Below are 23661 nucleotides of genomic sequence, written 5' to 3' on the forward strand. Positions count from 1 at the left end.
GATTGATCCTCGCTGGAGCTCGAGTCATTCGGCAGAAGATGGCATATCGACACGTGTAAGCAGAGGCACGGCGCGCTCCGCGGGAGGAGTGGGAGGCTTTTATGGCTGCATCTGCCTCCCCAGAGGCGACGGCTAAATACATAAGATGGATATGTTGTTGCAGAGGCATCATGGGTGGCAACGCCGCGTGACGCGCGGAGCTGTCTGCGGGGTGATGATGGCTCACAGGCTTTAAGCTCCCCGCTGCCTCCGCTTGCCATTTGGGCCTAATGGACTCTGATGGAAAATGATTGTTGCAGAGACCCCCACCCCCAACATACACATACACAACACAGACACACACACAACTCCACTCAGCCTAAACTTCTTGCGCGTAGAAAACACCGTCTTTGAGCAAAAGGTGGTGGAATATTTACAAACTGGAGTGATCGCTGGGGGGACTGTCACTTATTTGCGATAAAATGCGTGTATATTTAAAGTTGGATTACTTTTAATGAGTGTTGTAATGACTTCTCCACGCCTGTGCATCGTCAGAATCCCCAGAGGAGAAGCGAGCGGCGCAGAGAGGCCACAGCCCCGCCCGCACAGAGAAAACACACGGAGGGAGGGAAGGATGGAGAGAGAGGGGGTGTGCTTCCACCAAATCAGGGTGCAATTGAGTGATGCTGCCGCCATAGGTGCAGGTTACACGAGAGCTCCGGTCATAAACAGACGTCCAGTTGCTGCGCGTAGAGTCTGCGTGACGCACCGGGGGTGAGGGCGCACAGAGCGCAGAGCCAGCTGAAGCGGGGGGACCAGCAAGTTGGCATGCTGAGCGATATCTGCCAAGGATGGACCAGCTTGTATTATAACAGTTGAACGGGAAAGGAGGGGAGAAAGAAGAAGCGCAATCTTTTTTACCCCGGATCTGCCTCCTCATCCTCGTCCTCTTCACTGTGGGACAAAATGGACCAAAAGCGGAGATTCGTCGTGAAAGAAGCGGAGCAAAACATCCGGTAAAGAAATATGACTGCCGACTTTGACGCTGTCTCCTGTCCGCCGCTGAGCACCGATATAATAAAGAGATTCGGATGAATTCTGGAGTGCAATCAGTTCACATCAGCCAGGACGGATTGGATTCCAGTCGAGCGGCGCATCCACGGCCCCGGGAGCGCGTAATGGAGGAAAAGTTTCGGATCTGGTAGAGGAGACGCGCTCGTGAATGACGTGTAAATCTCGCTCCACGTTTGGTGACAGAAGAAGTTTGAAAGTACATTTCCAAACGTTCAGCATGACTTGAACACCCCGGGGGGTGTCGAATCTCTCATCAGGCCGGTAAACCATCCATGTCCCGGTGACTAACTTGTCCAGAGACGCGCGTGCGGACGTTGATGCTTTCTGCTGCAGCGGCAACGCAGTGAAAGCCCGATTCCAGTCAGAAAGTGAGCCTTCCTCTTCTTCCCCCCTCGGATATCTGATGATGTGCCAGCTGGGGCAGAAGTGTGTGATGGAGGTGGTGCTGCTGACCATCCTGTCCTGGATGTCCGTGTGGGCCGAGGAGAAGATCATATTTGACAGACACGCTGTTTACTGGAACAGCTCCAATCCCAAGTGAGTTTTTTAGGAGAGTTCAGCCTCGAGCTGTCTGTCTGTCTGTCTGTCTGTCTGTCTGTCTGTCTGTCTGTCTGTCTGTCTGTCTGTCTGTCTGTCTGTCTGTCTGAGACATGGTTTATGTTGTCTATCTCTCTATCTATCTGTCTGTTCTGCGCGTCTCTCATCGTGCGCAGATGAGCCCTGAAATCTGAACACAACTCCATCTCTTGTGATGCCGCGCAGAACCGCGCGGCGCGTCTGTTTACTCAGTATCTGATTTCCGCTTGTTTTACAGAATTCTGGCTCAAAATCAGTTATTGATGTTTTCACAATGAGCGAGCGGGCGGCCAGGGCGCATGTGCGCGCTCTGAATGTTTTCCGCGGCAGAGAGGGAGCTCCTTTTGTCTCAAACAATGAGGGCATATTGCCTCCTCTCATCACCGTCTTGAGATTTCCTCCCTCTTTTTTTCAAACAGGTTCTCTCTCACACACAGACAAAGCTTTTTTTTCCATCTTCCTCTCTGGTCTCAGGGCTGCACATCAGTGGACGCGCAGTTACGCGCGCCAAATGCGCCGGGGTTTCTCATTGACATGGGGCAGAGCGCGCTGCGCCCGTCTGTCTAATGGTTTGTGACAACCCGGTCAGCCTCTTTCTCTGCCTCTCTCCTCATTCTCCTCCTCATCCTTCCTTTCCTGTTTGTTTGTTTTTCTATGTGGATAAATAAACAGTAGAAGTGCTCCCTCTCACTCACTCACTTACTCACGACTGGATTAGTTCAAACCCGACGACTCCCCGCATCACCCAAACACACGCAGCGCTAACAGGCCCGTCTCTGGCTGCATCACCGTTCCTCAGAAGCCTTCTCAAATATTTATCAGGCGAGGGGGAACATTTTCTCCCTCGCTCACAGTCTCTTTTTCTGCTCTGCCTTTCTACTCGTCTGCCTGGCCTTCCTTCTCTCTGCGCGCACCCGCGGAGACTCGCAAACACCTACACATTGCAAACGTCATGGGGTAAATTGAAGCAATATGGAAAGATTGCTGGGGGCGCTGTTATTCCACCAGGGACGCGCAGAGATGCTGGAGCAGAGAGGGTGCATCAAAAATGCATCGCTGCTCGTCTGGGTTAGATCTTGTCACCACTGGGGCGCAGCCTTTCTTCCTGCGCGCATGTCACCCATATCTCACCCAAGAAAGCAATCCAAAGGTTTTATTTACCACTAAAGTTCTATTTTATCAGCTGCACAAACCTTTTGAACAATTTGTAAACTTGAAAGAAAGAAATCCTGCACCTTCAATAATGCAGAACTGCACAATTGCAAAAGCACATAAGCATCCCAAGACAGTCCAAACCAAAAGCGGAAGAGTCAGACTCATCCTGCTGATCATTCATATGGATGTTCTCAATTTATTCCCTCTGAAGTTCACAGAGAAACTTCATGCTGTCTCTTCCTGTAAGGACAGTTTCTCAAAATGCAAAATGGCGCTTCAGTGACACATTTCATGCAAACAGTGGCTCTTTGCCTGCCTCAGTAATACCAAGAACACATGTCAGGTTTTGTCACCTTCTGGGTGCTGCTTCATTCTCCGTGGTCTGATGGGAAACTTGGAGATGTGATGTGAGGAACCTTCATCTCATCGGTCACAGTGACTCTCTCTTAACTGGTAATAAGCAAAGTCTCAGTGTATTTCAGCTTTCAGCAAATGTGTAAAAAAAACTGCACGAAAGGGCTTAAAATAGACACAAAAAAAGTCAAATAATGCAGTTTTACTGTTCTTCCAGAATTCTAAAACACTGCAAAATTTCATCTGTGGTTAGATTTCCCTTTTTTCAGAATCAGGAGGGCAGGTTTAACTATTTCCTTTCTCTTTTAGTTGATTCTGGCTTCTTGTAATTGACAGCAGGGCACCAAAATTATAGGTTATGCTAGATTATTTATTTATTGAGTAAATAACAAAAACATTAGGAGTGAGACTACTTCAAGTTTCTCCAGTTAAGTCAGTGTTAACTTTTTTCAGTGTTGATTTCCAAAAACCAAAAATATAGCCTCAACTAAGATTTGCAGTAAATTTTTCAGAAAACTTTCTGGAAAAGTTTCCTGCTTGTAAACGGGATGAAACTGGTGCTGCTCCACATAGTAAAAGGTCAGCAGGCAACATGTTTCAGATGCTGTTTAGTATTTTTATCCTTTTTTTATATTCTCAAAAGTGCTAACTATTATTAATTTAGTTTTTTTTACATAATACCTTTTTGCTGCTGTTTTAACATCAAATGTGATTGAATCTTATTGAGGACAAAACTCTTAGTGGTAAAAACAGAAGCAATAAAACAACAATTTCTTAGTATTGATGTAGTAGAAAAAATACTCTAAATCATACTACTTATTGATTAAATCATTTTGAGGGTTATTTGACTGGATAAAAAACAACAAAATTATTCATAAATAATTCAGTGCTGTCTTATTCCTAATAAACAGTAAACTGAATCTTTATGATAGAGGTCAGAAGGGTCCAAATACTCAAACTACAAATTATTGAAACAAAAAGTTTAAATGCTGTTATAGTTTGTACTGATTAAATAGAAAGTATCAGACAGGAAATCCCACCAATTTTTCTAACAATCAACATTTTTAGTTGGTGGTCATGAAAACAAATCTTAATGGTCCCATTTTTGAATGTTTCAGAATATTTTCTCTACAAAGTCCACTCCTGCATAACATTTTCTACTCATTAGTGAAAGACACGTTGCCAGAAAGACAGGAAACAACGTTTTCGTTTTTCCCTTTTAAGATATTTTAGATTTTTAGTTAAAAATCTCTGAATATCAGAAACAAAGTTTGATCAAATCACTTTAAACAGCCTTTGCAGCACACGTTCAAGCGACCACTTCCAGTGAGATATTTATGTAAACAAATGTGCGTTTCAGGCTTCCGCATTCAAAACTCTATGCAGTGCTAGGAAAGTTTCAACGACACTTTTTGGGCTCTTTGTTCAAAAATATGCATTGAAAGTGAAGCTGAACTTTGACCTTTCATGGACTAAGATTTGGTAGTGAGGTATATGGATGGCGTCCCCTTTTCCTTCACGGAAGCCCCAACGGTTTAAAACAAATCACAAATGAGCGTTCAGCGTGTTGACGGCTTTTTGAATGTGCCTGGTATAAGAGTGGCTTTAGAGTTAAAGACAAACAAACTGAAAAACAAAAACAAAGCTAGCCACCAAAATTTAAATTATACCAAACCTCCCACCCCTTTGCTCTGTTCTCCCCCCCTCCATTCACTCAAACACCCCATGGCCCAACACACACTGAATCAGGTCTGTAATCATAATTGATGCTTTTTAGACTTCAGTTGATCCTTTCTTTGAGTTTTATTCATGTCTCATTTTCTTGTTTCATTGTTTTGGCTTGGGGAGGGGGGTGAGGCGGTCTGTGTGTTTTAGAATTTTGCTTTTAAAAGAGTTCATTCAGGAAAAACAATTAACAATGCACAAGAGAACATTGATCCCATAAAACATGAAAATATGTGCCAGCTTTCAGCAAAATTGCTCATTTCCACTTGTAGTCCCAACAAAAGTTAGAACAAGTACAAGCAAAACAAATCCCTGAAATGTATGTATGAAAAGTGCTTTATATAAACACAATTTGATTTGAATTTCCTGATTCCGTTTATTACAGATTACAAATCAAGTATTTTTGAACTGTTGCTTCATTCTTGAGTATTTTCTTTCACTTGTTAATGTTACTTACTTGAATAAAAGTGGATGACAACTCTTTACTCAGACTAGGTAGCAATATCAAATAATCCCAGTCTTACTTGAGTATAGTTTTTAGAGACCTGTATGCCTCCGTCTGCAGGTCACGGTGAACCTGGAAGCAGATTTTTTGTGACCTCTTTCTGCCTTAAATCGAGTTTCATTCCCAGTTAGTGATTCAGGGCAAAGATGGACAATTTACAGAAGCAAAAACCTTCACAGTCTGCATAGACAAAGATGCTGAGCTTACACAGAAGCTTCATTTTTGAGGACCATGTTGACTAGTTATGTGTTTTCCTTCTGCTGGTGCTTTTTTTTCCTGTTTAATTCAGTCCGTCTTGACCTACTTTCCTCCTGAGTGCTTTTCATGCATTAGCCGTTATCAGCTCTATAGTCTTTGAAATTCCTGAAACTTTCGAAGTGATGGTGCTGCCGATGTGTCACTCAGGTGTGTTCAGGATCAACTTGATCCGACAAAAAAAAAATCATTAGCTGTAACTTGGAGGAGGAGGTGGGGGGCTACATTTTAGGGGGAAACCTTTTTTTGGGGGGGGCCTACGGCTCTCAGCGCTTCCATGTCTTTCAGGGCCTGGCTGGATAATAGAAAATGCATTTGATAATCCAATTCAAACAGCTCCGGCCACGGAGCGCTCTCGCGCACGCATACACACTCCTGCGCCGTGCATCCTTCTGTTGTGATGAGATACGCTGTGCTGCACAGTAACAGAGTACTGCAACATTATTAACATAGCATTATCACAACAATGCTGCAACATTAGATCTGGAAATCTCACATGGAGGGATTTGCGCCCACATGCAGGCAGAGTAAATGTGGAACACACACATGCAGGCCGATTTAGGTCACACCAACACAACCAACAATGACTGTCTGCTAAATACAAGGTTACACAGGGTCTGGTTTCCATTTACAGAGTTAGAAGGTAAACATGGGACACCTTTATGTGCAAACCAAACCATTTCTTTCATTTATTTGTCACTATTTTGCACAGAAGTTTGCACAGATCTCCCTCTGGCTCCCCGCCCATCATCTAAAGCTCACAGGTGAGAGGCTTTGTTCACCCCAAGAAGCTAATGTGCTCAGTGCAAGGGGCTCTCCTCTATACACACTTGCAGACACACAAATGCTGAAACGTCCGGAAGGATCACCTTATCTAATCCCACGGTTTATCCTTCAAAAGACTTTCTTCCCCTTTCCGTCTTTGTTCCCCCTCTCCTCCTTCATCCCTGCTTCTTTGAGGAACTCCATGTCAGTGGGAAGAGCTGAGGATTGACGACGTTCTCCTTCTTTGGGACCAAATCTATCTCCTTAGAGACACACGTGCACGCACATGCGCCCGTGCACACACACACACACTTTTTAAATGTGAGCGCACAAATGCAGTCAACATGCTGCTGACTTACGTCCAGTTTCTGCACACAGACCTACGCAGTTGCAGTGTTTTTCATCTTCTTCCCCTCGTGGTGATGTGTGCAGCTTCCCTTCAGCCATGCCACACACATGCAGACGCACACATCCAGAGATTTGCCTGTAATTCACATGTTAACTCACATCCTCCTCTGCTCAGTTACTGTCAGTTGGCCTGACTTAAACCTGCCCTGGGTTAAATCCTCCTTTCACCACCACCTACTCTCCCTTTCACCATTTTTCTTCTTCTTCTCTGTCTTTGCATCTCCCTATCCAGCTTTCATCTAGCGCTCACAAATCTTCTGTGTATTGTATCATGAAATCCCCCCTGCTGCACCTTCCTTCACTCCTGGCGTTTGGGTTGTGGCTTTTCTGATCCGGCGTCCGCATCGCCTGAGGCAGCCGTTTTCTGCAGGTTGCGTGTTCTGCCCACGACCCAGTTTGTACAAGGCTGCTTAAGCTGACAGCGGCGTTCATCGGTTTATGTTGAGACATACCAGAGTCGCAGGTCAATGTGGGCGCTTAGCTCAAGCTGAAATGATCCTCAGAGTAATTAAAGTTGAGGTAACTACTTCGCAAATGATTTCTCCCTGACAGAGGAGACCCACTTTCATAACCTGATGTAGTCTGACTGATCTTCATCATGGACGCATCCAGTAGCGATGGGCTGCAGAAGGTCATCTGTATTGGTGTTAGGGGGGGGTCTGTTGGATTTAAATGCATCATGACAGCAAGAATGTTTAATGATTTACTTTGCTAAATACTTCTAAACTCATATTTATTGAATTTCAGTCAATAAAAGCAAATTTATGGAATTTTATGATATAATTTATATCATGATTACACAAAAGACACGATTGCATCACAAACGTATCTTTTTTTTAAACCTTCAACTCCTTTGTCTGAATGTTTTTCAAAGAATCCTGATGAATTTTTTATAACAAATTTTCCTTTGAAGTTTAGATTTTCTCAAAAAATAAATTCACCAAATTTCCTCCAGATTATAAATTTTAAATAGAGTGAAACATTAGACTTCTTTTTTTTTAGAGTTACGAAAGTCGAATGATTTCATTATGCGTTCAGTGGATGTGTGTTTTGGACTTAGAGCCCCAAAATGTACTTAAGAACTTGATGATGCGTGAACACAAGTTTTGAGTGTCAAAGCTCACCCATAGACTTTTCATAGGAAGCGTCCCCTTGAGCGCGTCACGCTGAGGGGGGGGGGACGTAGCATCGGGTCAACGCGGTCAAAATATTTTCTCTTTCCCCTAAAAAACATTCACGCTTCCTAAAAAGGTTGAAATTTTTACAGATTGTTCTTTTTTATCCCAGAATTTTCAGATATGACTAAAATGTCTAAAACTTTCAAGTTAAAAGCACTTCACACTGATCTGCATGAGCTTCACCAGAGTTCTTTTCTTTGGCTAGTTTGTCTCTTTTGGTCAGTTGGGTTATTTTTAATTCAGTTCTGAGGCTACAAAAAGGACTCACTTTTTGCTGGGTTATTTTAGCTCAGGAAAAAAAATAGTCGTTGGGTTGATTTGGGTTAAAATAAAACTTCAGAAACCTAAAACAAAAGAAATCTCGCCACCAAAAGTAACCCAAAAATGCATCCCAACATGAATAACCCAAATATTGGGTTGTAGAAATAACCAAAGTGTTTTTTTAGGAGTGAAAGTAAACCTTCTCCCAAACTTTGAAGGTGAGTCTGCCAGATGCAATCAGCCTCTTTTGAAACACTGAAAATAAACCCAGAACCCAGAAATAAACTGGAATTCTCCCTTTCCCTTCAAATTAAAAGAACATACAGAGATTATCCCAAAAAAAAATTCTTCTTTACCCTAAAACCTTTAGAACAAAATGAGAAATCTGATTATTTATGAATGCAGCCTGATGCAAACTGAGTTAGTATTGAGTCATGACTTTGAGAAGAAAAAAGTCCTCCTTTCTTTACATTTTGACTGAAAACACAGAGGTTTAGTCATTTTAAAGATGGATGAATCACTTTGGGGGAACCTGAGCTGTCCTCGGCATGCAGGCTGCCTCACTTAACAGCAAGCCAGTAATCACATCAGAGCTCCTGCTGCCGTGCTGAGTCTGTCAGCTGAGAAACTGTCCTACTCCAAATTACACCTTCATTTAGCTGGTAATCATTTCTGATGAGCTTTGTTTACCTAAGCTCCTCCTTGTGTTCGCTGATGTCGACAGAAAGTTTGGAAAACTCTTTTCCAAAGACGGAGAGGAAGATGACCTTCGTGGTGCCGCTCAGGCCGGCATCGAGCAGTTAGCAGATTTTAATATTTCACTCTTCGGGTTTTTCTTTGTGGCTGAGCCATCTTTTCAATGTCGGAATAGAGATTTTGTTTCTCAAAACTGCGGCTCAGAATGAGAATCTGTGTCTCTTTTTTTCCCATCGTCGACTTGCCCAAAAATCTTTGACCCCCCCAGGGCAAATGAGATCTGATGCATTTTTCACAGATTGTTCCTCTTCCTCCACATTTCATTCATGCCCCGAAAGTGCCTGCTGGAAAATATCATCTGATCTGCCCACAGGAGTGGAATGATCTGTTTAGTATGTCTGCAGCATGGAGTGGAATTAGTAATGCAATATGAAGCGTTTAGTTAACTTCCCCCCACGTTTGATTGTTCACGCAGTGCAGCAGGTTGAAGGAACGAGCGAGGATTGTGTGCCGCCGCTTCTGTTGCCATCTTCCGTCTAATGAGGTTTGGTGATGATAATGACTGTAGCAACAATGATGATGATGATGATGATGAAAGTGCTCCAAAACAACCCGAGGAGATCCCAGGAGTTGTTGTTTGAATGAAGAGAGATTGAAATAGTTCGGGCCAGCCAGGAGACAAAAGGCAGCATGGTGAGGCTCTTTAACAGGCCAGCAGGCGGGATGAAAGAGAGAAGGAGGGAATACCGGCCCGGAATATGAAAGATTCCAGGCTGCAGTTGATACGTTGCGAGCAACAGTCATTGTCATTCCTGCTCCATCCTTGTTTCTGCTCCTCTATAATACTCATCCTCAGGTCTCAGCTGGATTGGCTGATTGTTTGACTGAGCGAAAAAAAGGTTTTTTTCCACTTGTTTGACAGAAATTCTGATCAAATTCCCCACAGCCCTGATTTTCTTATTAAAATCAGCTGGAAACAGATAATTCCACACATTTTCCAGCAAATGAAAGATTGCCAAACAAATTCACCAGGAAACTTTGAACCTGAACATGCATGTTTGACAGTCAAGTGCCTTCTTTTTTTTTAAATATTTTAACAGTCATATACAATCTTGGAAGGAGAAGTTTGATCCCAAAATCCTACAAAGTCAGTCGGTTTCCATTTGACACAAATGACTGGTATATGGAGCAAAATGTTCTGTTACGTAACTCAAAAGGTTTGAGATTCATGCAGAACTCAAGTAAGTTAATTAAGTCCATTTTTTGTCATTTTTATCTATTTAATTATAACTTTGTTTGGAAACACTTTCTCATTCAAAGACTTTGAAAATTGTAGATTCACACTGAAGGCATCAGAATTATGAATTAACACATGCAGAATTATATACATAAAGAAAAGTGTGAAACAACTGAAAATATGTCATATTGTAGGTTCTTCACAGTAGCCACCTTTTGATTTGATTACTGCTTTGCACTCTTGGCATTCTCTTGATGAGCTTCCAGAGGTAGTCACCTGAAATGTTTTTCACTTCACAGGTGTGGCCTGTCAGGTTGTGATTTCTTGCCTTATAAATGGGGTTGGGACCATCAGTTGTGTTGTGCAGAAGTCAGGTGGATCCACAGCTGATGTTCCTGCTGAATAGACTGTTAGTATTATGGCAAGAAAATAGCAGTTAGGTACAGAACAATGAGTGGATATCATTACTTTAAGAAAGAAAGGAAGGTCAGTCAGTCTGAAAATGGGGAAAACTTTGAAAGTGTCCCTCAAGTGCAGTCACAAAAAACATCAAGCACTACAAAGAAACTGGCTCACATGCGGATCACCCCAGTAAAGGAAGACCAAGAGTCACCTCTGCTGCAGAGGATAAGTTCATCCGAGTCACCAGCCTCAGAAATGGTTAACATGGCAGGTTAACAGCAGGTCAATGGCACACAGAGTTCTAGCAGCGGACACATCTCTACAACAACGGTTCAAAGGCGACTGTGTCAATCAGGCCTTCATGCTAGAACATCTGCTAGGAAACCACTGCTTAAGAAAGGCAACAAGCAGAAGAGACTTGTTTGGGCTAAAGAACACAAGGAATGGACATTAGACCAGTAGACCAGTGGAAATCCACCGTGTATTGTGCGACGCAGAAAAGGTGAACGGATGGACTCTACATGCCTGGTTCCCACCATAAAGCATGGAGGAGGAGGTGTGATGGTGTGGGTGTGCTTTGCTGGTGACACTGTTGGGGATTTATTCCAAATTGAAGGCATACTGAACCAGCATGGCTACCACAGCATCTTGCAGCAGCATGCTATTCCATCCAGTTTGCGTTTGGTTGGACCATCATTTACTTTTCAACAGGACAATGACCCCAAACACACCTCCAGGCTGTGTAAGGGCTATTTGACCAAGAAGGTGATGATGGGGGGCTGCACCAGATGACCTGGACTCCACAGTCACTGGACCTGAACCCAATCGAAATGGTTTGGGGTGAGCTGGACCGCAGAGTGAAGGCAAAAGGGGCAACAAGTGCTAAGCATCTCTGGGAACTCCTTCAAGACTGTTGAAGACCATTTCAGGTGACTACCTCTTAAAGCTCATCAAGAGAATGCCAAGAGTGAGTAAAGCAGTAATCAAATCAAAAAGTGGCTACTTTGAAGAACCCACAATATGACTTATTTTCAGTTGTTTCACACTTTTTGTTATGTATATAATTACACATGTGTAATTCATAGTTTTGATGCCTTCAGTGTGAATCTACAATTTTCAAAGTCATGAAAAAACTCTTTGAATGAGAATGTATGCATGTGTATGTATATATGGTCTTTCTAATTTTAAAGTAGTATTTTGCAGTTTTATTGTTTAAAGGGGACTTTCTTTTTCAAATTACAATATATTTAACTCTAGTAGTTTGAAAATAGTGTCTGACGTTTTGCACTGAAAAGCAGCAATAGTTGCAGTCCTGTGCTTACTGTTTTTCATAGTTTAAACCATTTTATTCTGACAATTTATATGTATATATTAATTTTTAGCTCAACCAGAGGTTACATTTCACTAATACTAAAACTTGATTTGTTTAGGTAATTGTTTTCATATATTTGTTAAAAGAACTTTTGCAAACATTTCCATACTTGTTTTTTTAAGCTCCTCCCATTTCCACAATAGACCACAGTGGAAGTTTCAGTTACAAAAAAATTTTATGGATTTTTTCAGGCAAGGATTGAGGCGATGGAGAACTTAAAAGATTTGCTTAGTGGCATAAAACTGGACCCCAACAAAAAACCAAAACATGAACCAAACTGCGACAGAGCAACCATCTAAAACATGAAGGTGCAACCATAGAGAAGAGTTTTTGGCACAATCAACTGAACCAGAAACAGCTGTGATGATTGAAAGCTGAACCCTGGTGTTAAGTGTTTGTGTGGGAAAACCAGCAAACAGACCAGAACTGGAGGCAATGCATGACTAAGAACAAACAACTTCACTTAAAAAATGCCACAAAAGTGAGGAAGACAAAGAAAAGAAGAGAAAGATCAACCCAGATGTGAGGGAAACCAATTCAAGTGAGTCGGCAGAGAAAGCAGCAGTAATCCAGGCTGGGTGGTCTAAGCAGGTGAGTGAAAATACAGAGGAAACCAGAGCTAAAGATGCCCCTCAGCGGGCGACACCACTGACATTTAAAACAAACGGAGGGTGTCTTTGAGAGACGCCGTCCCCCCCGTCTCAACTTTGCATCTTTGCAAGCGACACTAAACTTCAAAAGCCGACCTGGACCACTTTTGTGTCAACAACCACTTTAATTTTGTTTTCAACTTTCCCCCCAGAAAACAATTTGCCCCCTCCCGGCAGCATGTATTCATGCACAGCGGGGTTATTTTGTCCTTGTCTGTGGAGATCATCACAGGGTAGTTGGCCCGTGTTCCCAGGAGCGTCGGCACCTGCTCGCGTTGACCAAGTTTTTCATCTGCGTCCAAAAATGTCCCCCGGCAGACTTTCACAGGCAACGAGCGGAAAAGTCAAACAAAAGAAGGAGAGGGAATCATTTGCATTGTAATCCATCAGCAGAAGCAGAGGGGGTCCAGCCGGTTCTGGACGCCCCGCTGCCTGGGTTTCATCCAGAATGGGGGCCCCATAAACTAACCCCCTCATTTGACTGTATGCTAATAGACACAATAAAGCCAAACCAACAGATGTTGCAACACTTGCATGATTTTGCTGCTGCTTCATTCAGCGACAGGAGCTGCTAACTAACCCGATTCTCTGAGGTGTCCGTATACATCCCAGCGTCAGGATCAGAGCCTTTTTTTTTTTTATCCACGCAAGCAATATTCCTTCTGGCCGGCAGCTAAATAATCCTCACCTCAGGTCTAATCCTGAGCTAATGCAAAGCGAGACTCTGAAGGCTGCATATGAGAAAACCAGCCACTAATCGGATGCGCCTCCAGAGGGGCCCACGACAGGTGGTGGTGGCATTGATCCTTTCGATATGATGAAGGTGAAGCTGATGGCTCTGGTGATGATGAACATACGGATGAGGGGAAGTTAATGATAACGTCTGTCACCGCGGGTCCTTCCAGGCAGGACATCCGTCTCCCCTTCCAGCTCCAAAGCAGTAAACACATAAATTAAAAGTTTACTCCACACCAACACATCTGCAATGACTCCTTTGGTGTTGAGAAAAGATGATCTCTAAACCCACACCGGAGCAGCCGTTTCCCCTTCCTCAACACATCTTCTTTATTTTTTCCACTTTAGAAATTAAATGCAGTTTTTTGAATTTCTGCTTTTAGAACCACCGTTTGCTTCCCCACGTCTTCCTCACATTTGCCCCAAGAATATGAACCAAATCCTTTTTTCGGTATATTTACATAAATGAAATCAGCGGTGATCACCGCGATGCTGCTTGAGAGGTTCATGAGGAAGATGAGGGTAATAAAAACGGCGGGAAACATAATGGTACTGATTAAAACTATAATGAAGAAAATTGAAGCTGTGATGAAGATGATGGCTGGAGTTGATGTTTTCATCTGATGTTGATTATATTAACGCAGATGATAATGGGTGTGTTTGAGGAAGAGATAAGCTTGATGAAGAAGAATGAATGGATCCTGTTACCACTGAGAAAATGGGCGTTCATTATTATCAACAGACTTTTTTGAAAACACAAACTTTATTCCTTTTATTTTGGGAACATAATGCTGTAAAGCAAGAACTTATTTGCAAAAAAGTTCATCTTTATCATATAAAATGAGCTTTAATTTAAATAAAACAAGACTTTATTGTTCTGCTGATCATTGAGACAGGATGATGACTAAGAGCTGATTAGTCTGTTTGCAGAGATGAGAACATGAGTTATTAAGGTGATTATCATGATTTGTTTTAATGAGATCGTGATGATAATTAAGAAACAAAGATGTGGAAACAAGGGGGAAAAAATCCTTTTTCCCTAACGACTTAAATTATTTGCATTTTTTTTTTAAAGTCAACATCAGGTTTTATTTTGGCAAATAAGTGATCACATCTCAACAAGCTTTGTATCCGTGCTCTATTCTTCCTTTTGTGTTTGGAGGACTGTAATGCAGATCCCAAGTGCTCTTGAGATCACGAAGTGATTGTTGTTTGTGAGTCCTGAAGCTTAAGTGACCCCACACTTTTATACTACCACCTCCGTGTTAAACTGTGTGGTATTTCCCTGGTGCTGCTCCTCCCCGAAGCCTGTAAGGGAGTAAAAATGGGTCAAAAATTAACAAATTTCCCCTCAATAAAAGCAGAAGTCGTACTTCACGAATGTCACATGGGCTTTTTCTTAGGTCTGTTTAACCCTTTAACACCACAGCTTTAGCTCACGTGTTGACATTCTGTCGACTACTGTAACTCTTCAACTGTTTATGCAATTAAAGTCATTCCAGCTGATTCTGAAGTGGAGAAAAGCAGCCTTGAGGCGTTATGCAACACTTTATACTGGCAACGTGTTGCATATCAGCGAAAAGTTGATATGAAAAGTCACTTTTCTCCACGTCAGACTCAGCTGATTTACAGTGATCGCATGAATGGTCAGAGAGTTACGGTATGTCAAAGAGCATGTCTTATTTAGAGGTCGCCAGTTCATCAGTCACCAGTTTGCTTGTTCAGAGACTGCTCCAACTGGCTTTGCATTTTGCACACTTCCAATAATTTCTGTGGCTATTTTGATTTTTAATGGTTTAAATGATGTTTAAGCCGGTCAGAAACGCAACACCATCATGATGTAACCCGTTGCCATTAATTTTCTTATGATGCTCATTTCCAGGGTCTGCGCAGTGGTGTAGTGGTTAGCGCTCTTGGCTCACAGTGAAAAGGTTTGAATCTTGTCCGTCCTTTCTGTGTGGATTTCACGTCCTCCCCGTGCGTCTATGGGCTTTCTCTGGACACTCTGGTGGTTTCCTCCCACAGTCCAAAAACATGCTTCATAGGTTAATTGGGGAGTTTAAATTGTCCTTCTAGGTGTGCGTACGAGTGTGTGGCCCTGTAACAGACTCACAACCTCTTCAGGGTGTACCCCGCCTTTACCCAACAGCTGGATTGGCTCCAGCAACCCTGTGAATCCAAAAAGGGATTCTGAAAATGGGTGGATGGTCACTTATGAAATATGTGATGACTTTAATACTTGAGTTTTGCAGGAAATGGGCTCATTGATGTTAAAATTGCTCCTAATTGTGATGTAACCATATGAGATCATTTAGAGACGACATCAAAAGAAGGGGGGAAAAAAGTACAGAACATTTAGTGCCGTTGCCATGGACGCTCACAGATGTGGTAATACTTGTTGTATCTGATCCTGTATTTGGATAAAACATCAATAGAGCACAGATGGAAATTGCATAATTATAGATGTAATCTGGGGGGAAAAATCTGATGAGAATGGCTGTGATGGTAAAAAACCTAATTGATTGGTACCACTGACAGACATGATATTGACAAATCGTACCAGTTTCACCAGAGTGATTAGAAGATTGATGGGACTAATGATCGCTAATGATGAAATTGATAAGTGCGTGATTTGAACCAGGAAAATGAATATAATTATGTCAAGGGCAGAATAGTTTAAAGACAATGATGACAAAGAAGAAAGGGGCATGACGAGTCACCCCCCCCCCCTCTGAAGAGGTTCATGAGAGGAGAATCAGAGCAGTCCATTAAGATTCTTCTTCATCACTCCCCTCTGTTACCTCTCGGTGGAAAATAAAATGAAAAAATGAGAAAATTATTAGGTTTTTTTTTTCTTCTCCTGGCTTCTTTTCTTCCATTTGGAATAGAAAATGGGGAGATTTTCTGCTGATGAGATTCATTCTTTGAGGCATTAGCCCCAACACCGCCCCATCGGGCTGTTGGGACGCAAATGAGACGGAGATTGCTCATTTCGTCCATTGTGTCCACCCTTTTTCATATTCTGAAAGTGTGTGGATGTGTGGGAGTGTGTGTGGACTACTTTGAGCAGTTCAGGTGCAGCTTCGGTGTGTGTTGGCTTCAGTGGAAAAATAAAAGATACTTACAACAGTTTGAAGAGCCTAATCAAAGGCTGGGGAATTTTCTGTGCCTGGTTCTGAGCAAGGCGCCCTTCACTCTGTTTCTCCCATTTTGCTCCCTACTCATCACCTTTCTCTTGTATCACTGAAAAGCTGCAGGAAGGCCCTGTTCTTCACCCAGCTTTGTGTTGACATCTTTCACTGTGGTTGCACCAGAAGGTGCGGCTCCCCACCGAGGGTCTCGACTTGGATGTTCGGTCACAAGTGAGTGAAAAGCTTGATGTGGCGTCAATCCTTCGAGGGGTGACAGCAAAAGGGTTGGATTATTTTTGTCTTTTTAAGACCAAGACCAGAATGTGTTCTGAAGGGAACCAGAACCTGAGATTAATAGAAGAATGGACCTATCTTTCAGAAAGGTAAAGGTGGTGGAGTGAAAGGCAAGGCAAGGCAAGGCAAGGCAAGTTTATTTGTATAGCACAATTCGTACACAAAGTAATTCAAGGTGCTTCACAAAACAGAAAGTGAGACGGGGATGAAGAGGGGAAGAAGTGGTGAATATGAGGGAAAATTGACAGGAGGTGTGTACGGCTGTCTCCGGCTGCAGTGAGGAGTATAGGCTGTGGCATCCGCTGGTGGAGCTGCATACCGTCTGTTTGATCAAACACACTTCAAACGCCCTCGCTGATTTCCTCTCTCAGAGAGTTTCAAGTGGAAGCGGCGCACGTTTTCAAGCTTTTTCCTGAGTGCGTGCGCGGCCGTGCTCTTCCCGCCCGGTAAAGTGGGTCAGTCTGAACAATGCAAACACAGTGACACTCGATGGACACAAAACTGCACAATCAAGGAGGAAACAACTGACCTGCACTACTCCAGCACTTCCTGGCTTTAACATGAGGAAAATGAAAGCTAAAGGTCAGTTATAAAAAGCAGATATTCAGAAATGATTAAAAAAATATTATTGGGAGGAAAATTCACCATAAATGACGTCATTCAAAGGTCACTTTAATCCTTATTTTATGAAAAGTTGTAAGAAGTAATTATTTATTAATTACTTTGAAACCCGTACCATTTGTTCTACTTTTTAATTTTCTTTATGATTATTAATCTCTTCTTTTATGCAAAAATTGTCTTATCTTTTTATAAACTTTGTTCATGTATAGGAGTTAAAAAATTATTGCTCAGCTAAGAACAAGAAAGCAGGAAAATTAGAAATAAATGTGATTTTAAAAAATGGCAATATTTGCACCAATAGTTCTTTTGAAATAACTTCTGGGATGTTTAATGTGAATGCTCAGATCAGTGGGATAACAGCATGGAGGGTTCCTGATTTTGGTCAATAATAAGACAGACATTGTGGTCAGTTTCACATCAAAGAGGTTAAAAATCCAATTTTTCCTCTCAGACTTTATAGTTGTGGACATTAGATATCAATAAAATGAGGAGGAGTTAATACAAAGAAATTGTGGCTATCACGGGAAGATTTGTGGTTTTAAATCTGAGAGCAGATCAATACCCGATTAATAAAACAACACAATGCCGGCTAATTTGGAGGGTTATTTATTGTTTCCATGAAAACAAATATGTGACAGATCGATGAAGACTCCTGCTGCCGGTGCAAAATACAGACAGTAGTTGAAGGTGAGCGTTTCATCTGGGTTTTTCTGGATGGAGGTAGCAGTAAAATCCTGTCTCTTTTCCAAAATCAAGACTAAAACAATATGTTTTCTTGTTTATTAAAAACAACAAAGTTGGAGCTGTGTCATTAGAAAAACTCGCTTTACTCAATAATTCATGAAGTGGAAGCAAAAAAGAGCGATTGATGAACTAGACAAACCTGCTTTTTGTAACTGTTTTAGTAGTCGTTACTGAATAAATGCAATAAAGAACCACCTCTTGAGCAGTGCTGGTTTAGAGTTCTATCTCCTTTAAGATCAGAACTGATTACCAACGTTGGTTATTCGTACTTTTTTATTTATTTTTTAGTGTTTTTAACACGTTCTTGTGGCCTTGTTCTGATGATAGTGAGCATATGTAAAGAAAATTCAGCTTGAATTGCACTTCTGAGTATTTCTTTATTTAAATAATGTGAATCAAGAGCAGACAAAAAAAATGCTGTTTGAAAAAAAGATTGTTGGTGTGACGGAGTTGCTTCAGTGGTCGGGTCACCGGCTCCTTGCTCTGCTCCATTCTGATGCCCGTAGCCGACTGGATCCATGAACGTCTTCGTTTTCCTCGTCTGAGCTGTGACTCCACGGCTGGATGGTTCCACTATTGCTCACCGTTTTTGCTGCACCTGTAATATCACATTGGGGTTGCGAGGGGCTGAAAGCTAGCAGGAGAGTGTGTAAACAGAGCGTTCTCAGCAAGGGGAGGAGGGGGTGGGGTTAGTTTCTAATGAGCCACAGCCGAAATCACGTCCTGGAAAATGAGACCGTTTTTCTTTTAGCTTTCTATTTTAGCTAAAAACTGAACAAAAATACAACACCTAAATAGATCAAAAGATGATCAAAGTGCGGCTTTTTGGTTGTCTTTGTTTTAAATCTGATTTGACAAATATGCAGATTTTCTTTTACAATGCATAAGAATTCATTTGAAAGTATAAATTCTTCTCCAAAGGTCAGTCAACGTGGACTAAATCCTTTTTTTGACTTGTACCCTTGAAAACATTTCTAAAGACAAGGTAAAAAAAGTCTTTTTCGCGTTCACCCAGATAAAGTTTTGTGGAGCTTCCTGTTCCTGTAGGAGAACAGTCCCGCCTGCAGCTGCTGCTCCTCAGTGAGCTCCTGTCTCTGCTGTCCTCCTTAGAACTCCCCAGCACTGATTTTCACCTCCATTAGGTTATACACCATTATCCACATCTACTTCACCTCGTGTCTCTGTTTCACCCGTTGTGACGCTTCGCTTTTCTGCATCTTAAAGATCCGTGACTCCAGAGAGCTCATTAGCGTCATTAGCAGAGAACAGTCACAGGATAGTTGGACTCCTTCATTTTCTCGCTCCTCTCGTTTCTCACATTACCGGGCCTCCTGCGCAGAAAGATTAGCTCCTCGCTCTGTCCTGCACCGTTTTGGCCAATCCTGCTCACTGCGTTTTGGCTTTCATTCAGCTCAATATGATGTGTGTGAATAAAACCACTGCACTAACGTTCTTGAAGGTCACTCCGTTCTAACCCCCGTTAGTTCGGCTCGGCTCACTTCTGTTACCAAAAAAAAAGGAACTTTTCCAAATTGAATTGGGCTGCTTTTAATCAGGCTTGTATTGTCTCGTTTGATCTGCCCTGATTTTGCTTTGAATTAAGTCTTTGTAAGCAAACTGAAGTGAATGTCACATGAAAGATTGAGTGAGAACATTACTGCAGATTAGATTGATGAATTATTGATCAGTGAGGTGAGAAGTCTGCTGGGAGTAGATCAGACATGGGCGGCGGGGAGATGTTTGGGTTGTGCGCACATGTGCACTGGAGTGTGCGGCTGAGATCAAACGATAGTTTGTTTGCATTTTATGATCAAGGCGAAGTGCAGCATGAGCTCATGGGTTCTGCTGAGAATCAGAAAATCTGAGCGTGCCAGTCGGACCTGCGCTAAGTGATTACTCAGCCCGGCGGTAATGGAAAGTCCTGTGGATGACGGGGTTGGAAAAAGCTCCACAAAGACGCACGGAATATGAAGCAGCAGATCTTTTATCTCATTTTTTATCACATGAACCAACGGCTCGAGTTTCATGCACTTAAACGATTTAGGCTTCAGTCACCATTTTGGTTTCTTTTTGCCAACTCCTCTCAAAGTTGTCTCACATTTCTTCCACTTCTGACTCCCAAACCCCCAAATGTGCAAAGTTTTAAACAATTGTGACTTTTTTTCTGATGAAGGGTTTTCCCACCGTGGTCCAGGGCTTAGTCAATAGCCAATCAGGAAATTAGCCAATCAGTTTAGTTTGTGTGGACATCCCATGGGCATCCTACGGGCACTTGCGTATCACCAGCACATCCTGTGTGTGCGGTTTTTGTGTGGTCAGTGAGGGAGCCAGTACTCGCACCTTACTAACGACAAGAGTGTGGCAAAAGGACACTGTACAGGAGCGTCATAAGTGTGTGTAACTTACAACAATATCTCTACCACACGCGTGACAATGGTACGTTCCATTTTTATGGCATCCGCTGAGGTGGCCACACTCGCCTCAAATGAACTACAAAACACACCTTAACTCCCCTTAAGATGCAGCCGCTCCTCTCTATGAAACTGCAGACACCCATAAACCCACAGCACCCGTACCCCCCCCCCCCCCCCCCCCCATGGATACGTGTGACTATAAAGCTGTAGATCCCTGTATTGGCTCCTCTCATGCCAATGCTTCATTGTTTTTAGCAATATTTTCCCTTTTTATTGTTCTGTTTTCAGTGTTTCTCAGTTGGATGAAGCAAATTTTTTTCAATTAAATTATTAACTTTTTTATTATATGTCCTGGTGTACAGCTCTTCTTCTTCCTCTTTATATTCCGGTGAATAAAGTTTGATTAGATATAAAGATTTAAACCTCCACTACAAACAAACTTAAGAAATACGATCCGAGGAAAAGTTGAAAACAGGTTTTGAATCACTGTGAATTCGATTTGACCAAATTCCTTTAAAATCCATTTAAATGAAGTTTCTGCTTCTCATTCTGTTGTCCATCCATCACAATTTATCTTGAAAGGTCCATCACAACCAACACTGTTGTTTAGCAGTTTGCAAAGCTATAAAATAGCAACAACAACAACAAAAAAGCTTGGAAAACCTGCCACCTTCCGGAATATTTTTGTTTTTTGAAAATTCAACATCCATTTCTCAAATGTTGCAATTTCCAGAATAGAAGTGGGACGTTTAGGTAATGTTTAAAAACCGTTGACCACCAGCAATCCAACCAACCTTTAATCAAGACATAAAATCAGACTTATTCTAAACGATTGTGCGGAAAAATGTCTGAAATTCTGTTTTTTCTGACTATTGAAGCTGCTTATATCTGCATCTACATGAAAACATGTGGCTGTTGTCGTTGCAATCAACAGTTTAAAACTGTAGATATAAAAAGAAAAAAAAGAAAACGTGAAGCCCAATCAGCAAATCATCAGACAAGCAATTTAGAATCAACCTTGAAAATTACCAAATGTCTGCAGAAGTCTTGACAATCAAATGAGTTTTCCTTGAAACCTGCAGACAGCAAGCAGTTGTTGCATCTGCTGACTGACAGCAAACATGAACTCACGACAAGAGAGATGTCATACTAAAGGAGAGGAGAGGAAGACTACGTTCCTGCTGAAGAAACACTCAACATGGAATCTGGGATAGCTAACACAAGAATATAACCACAGACCACTGTGTTCTTGTGTCAGAACAAAACAAAATCCTTAAATAGGTTTTGAAAGTAGAAATCTAAAAGAAAATGATACCATTTTAACCTCAGTTTTTCCCTAGAAAGTGCAAGAAAAAAGTACATGCATGCCTATTGTGTTTGCGTTCGTTAAATTTCATTTCAGCCCAGATCTCCTTTTCTGAAAACTCTAAAAAGTAGATTTACATCGATCTGTGCACCATAAGTTTACATTGAGCAAATGGGTGCAGAGCACCTCTGCAAACTCTACCGCTGTAAGAGCATTTTAACAGCTCGGTGTAGCACAGACATGGTGAATGAAATTCAGTCCTAAGCCCTTCACTTGTAACCTTAGGTCACTGCGATGTCTGCATTTCCATGGAAACCTCCGTCATTAGATACTATTTTGTCATTCTGTGCAAGTAGTCCACTTCCATCACAATTATGACTAAAGTTTGGGCATGAATTTACTCTGAAATCCAGCTGCAGCTGTGAGATTTTCCTCTTTTCCTCGATGTTCTTTGATCACATGACCCACTTTTTTAAAAAGCTTATTATGTGATCATGCAGGGCTTACTAATCTGTGTGTAAACGTTCCAGAAGTTTACTTTTTCAACATTTTGTTGGTGATCTGCAGTTACGGAGAGAGCAAAATCAATATTTTGAATGTTATGGATGAATTCTCTTTTATTTGACACAAAGTTTGGTGTCTTTATTATAATACAGACATAAATCAGGAGCAAAATCGGGAAAAACAACATTTACAATCTCCATTAGTCTCCATAGAGATGACATCAAATTAGTCTAAAACTCATGAATAATTAGCAAAAAACTACTATTTCTCAACAGCTAACAACAAAAAGTTTGGAAATCTTACTTAATGTCTTCATAGACCCACTTTAATCACCTCTATTTTTTGCTCTATATCCCAGTGGTTCTTTAATTACGATTAAACATTTTTTGGCCAAAATCAAAAAACCTTTCATTTTCTAGGATATGGTTTTTGCAGAGCGAAAGTTCAGTTCATGAGAAATTCAACTCTGAGTTGTTGTTAAACCCGCCCTGTTGTCAAGAAGCAACCCCGCCCCCTCTTCCCTCCCTTGATACTGAGAGCTCTCTGTTTTTGTGCTGTCTCACGAGCAATATTAGGGCTAATCAGCTGTACAGTTTTGAGCCAGATGTCAGCTCAGATGAGGAAAACAAAGATGTAGTAGTAGTCTACAAGTGGATGCATCAGAATGGAGAAGAGCAGGGCGCTTGTGGCCCACCCACCTTGTTTTCTGTCACAAATACGATCTTTTTAAACATAATTTTTTTTTCTGCTCCTGATTCACAACGATTTGAATAAAGAAATACGCTGAAACACAATTTTAAGATTAATTTTCTTTATATATGTCCTCCATCCTCAAAATGTCACAAGAACATGTTCAAAAAAACACATAAAAACAGATTTTCATCAGTGTATGTCTTTAAATTGGCACAATGATAAATCCAAACAAATCCCTTATTTCTTAAAGGAACACAACTGCCTTAAATTGAGAAATGTGCTATGTTGTCCATAAAAAATCTGAAGCATTGTTGGACATCAGCAGCATCCAGAGGAGGTAAAAAGAATAGAATCTGAGGAGAAGATGTTCATAAAAATAATGCTCCTCAAGCCAGGAGTGAGCCACACTTACAGGAAAGACTGTCCCAAAGTTTGAAAAGAACAATTTTACAGCTAAAATAATGATTATCCTGTCATTTCTTTGGCCTTGAGCTGAGCGTGCACCACAGCCTTAGGATGCAGATAACAAACCATGACAGTTCATACAGACTGTTGTTCAGGAATCGACCCACATTTACTGCTCAATTTAAAAGGGAATCCTTCTACTGCTTATGCTTTAACTTCAAT

General features: G+C 41.7%; 1 protein-coding gene across 1 annotated transcript in view; it reads left to right on the forward strand.

The window, feature by feature from the left end:
• The first annotated feature begins 532 nt into the window (after positions 1–532).
• Positions 533–23661, forward strand: part of efna2a (ephrin-A2a) — a 100198-nt gene continuing 77069 nt past the window's right edge. The window contains exon 1 of the mRNA XM_004082446.5: positions 533–1590. Within this exon, the coding sequence (XP_004082494.2) occupies positions 1457–1590 (134 nt within the window). The 5' untranslated portion in view covers positions 533–1456. The remainder of the gene's footprint in view (positions 1591–23661) is intronic.

This window comes from Oryzias latipes, chromosome 22 (genome assembly GCF_053564925.1).
Source record: "Oryzias latipes strain Hd-rR chromosome 22, Olatipes_Hd-rR_3.1".
Taxonomy (NCBI): Eukaryota; Metazoa; Chordata; class Actinopteri; order Beloniformes; family Adrianichthyidae; genus Oryzias; species Oryzias latipes.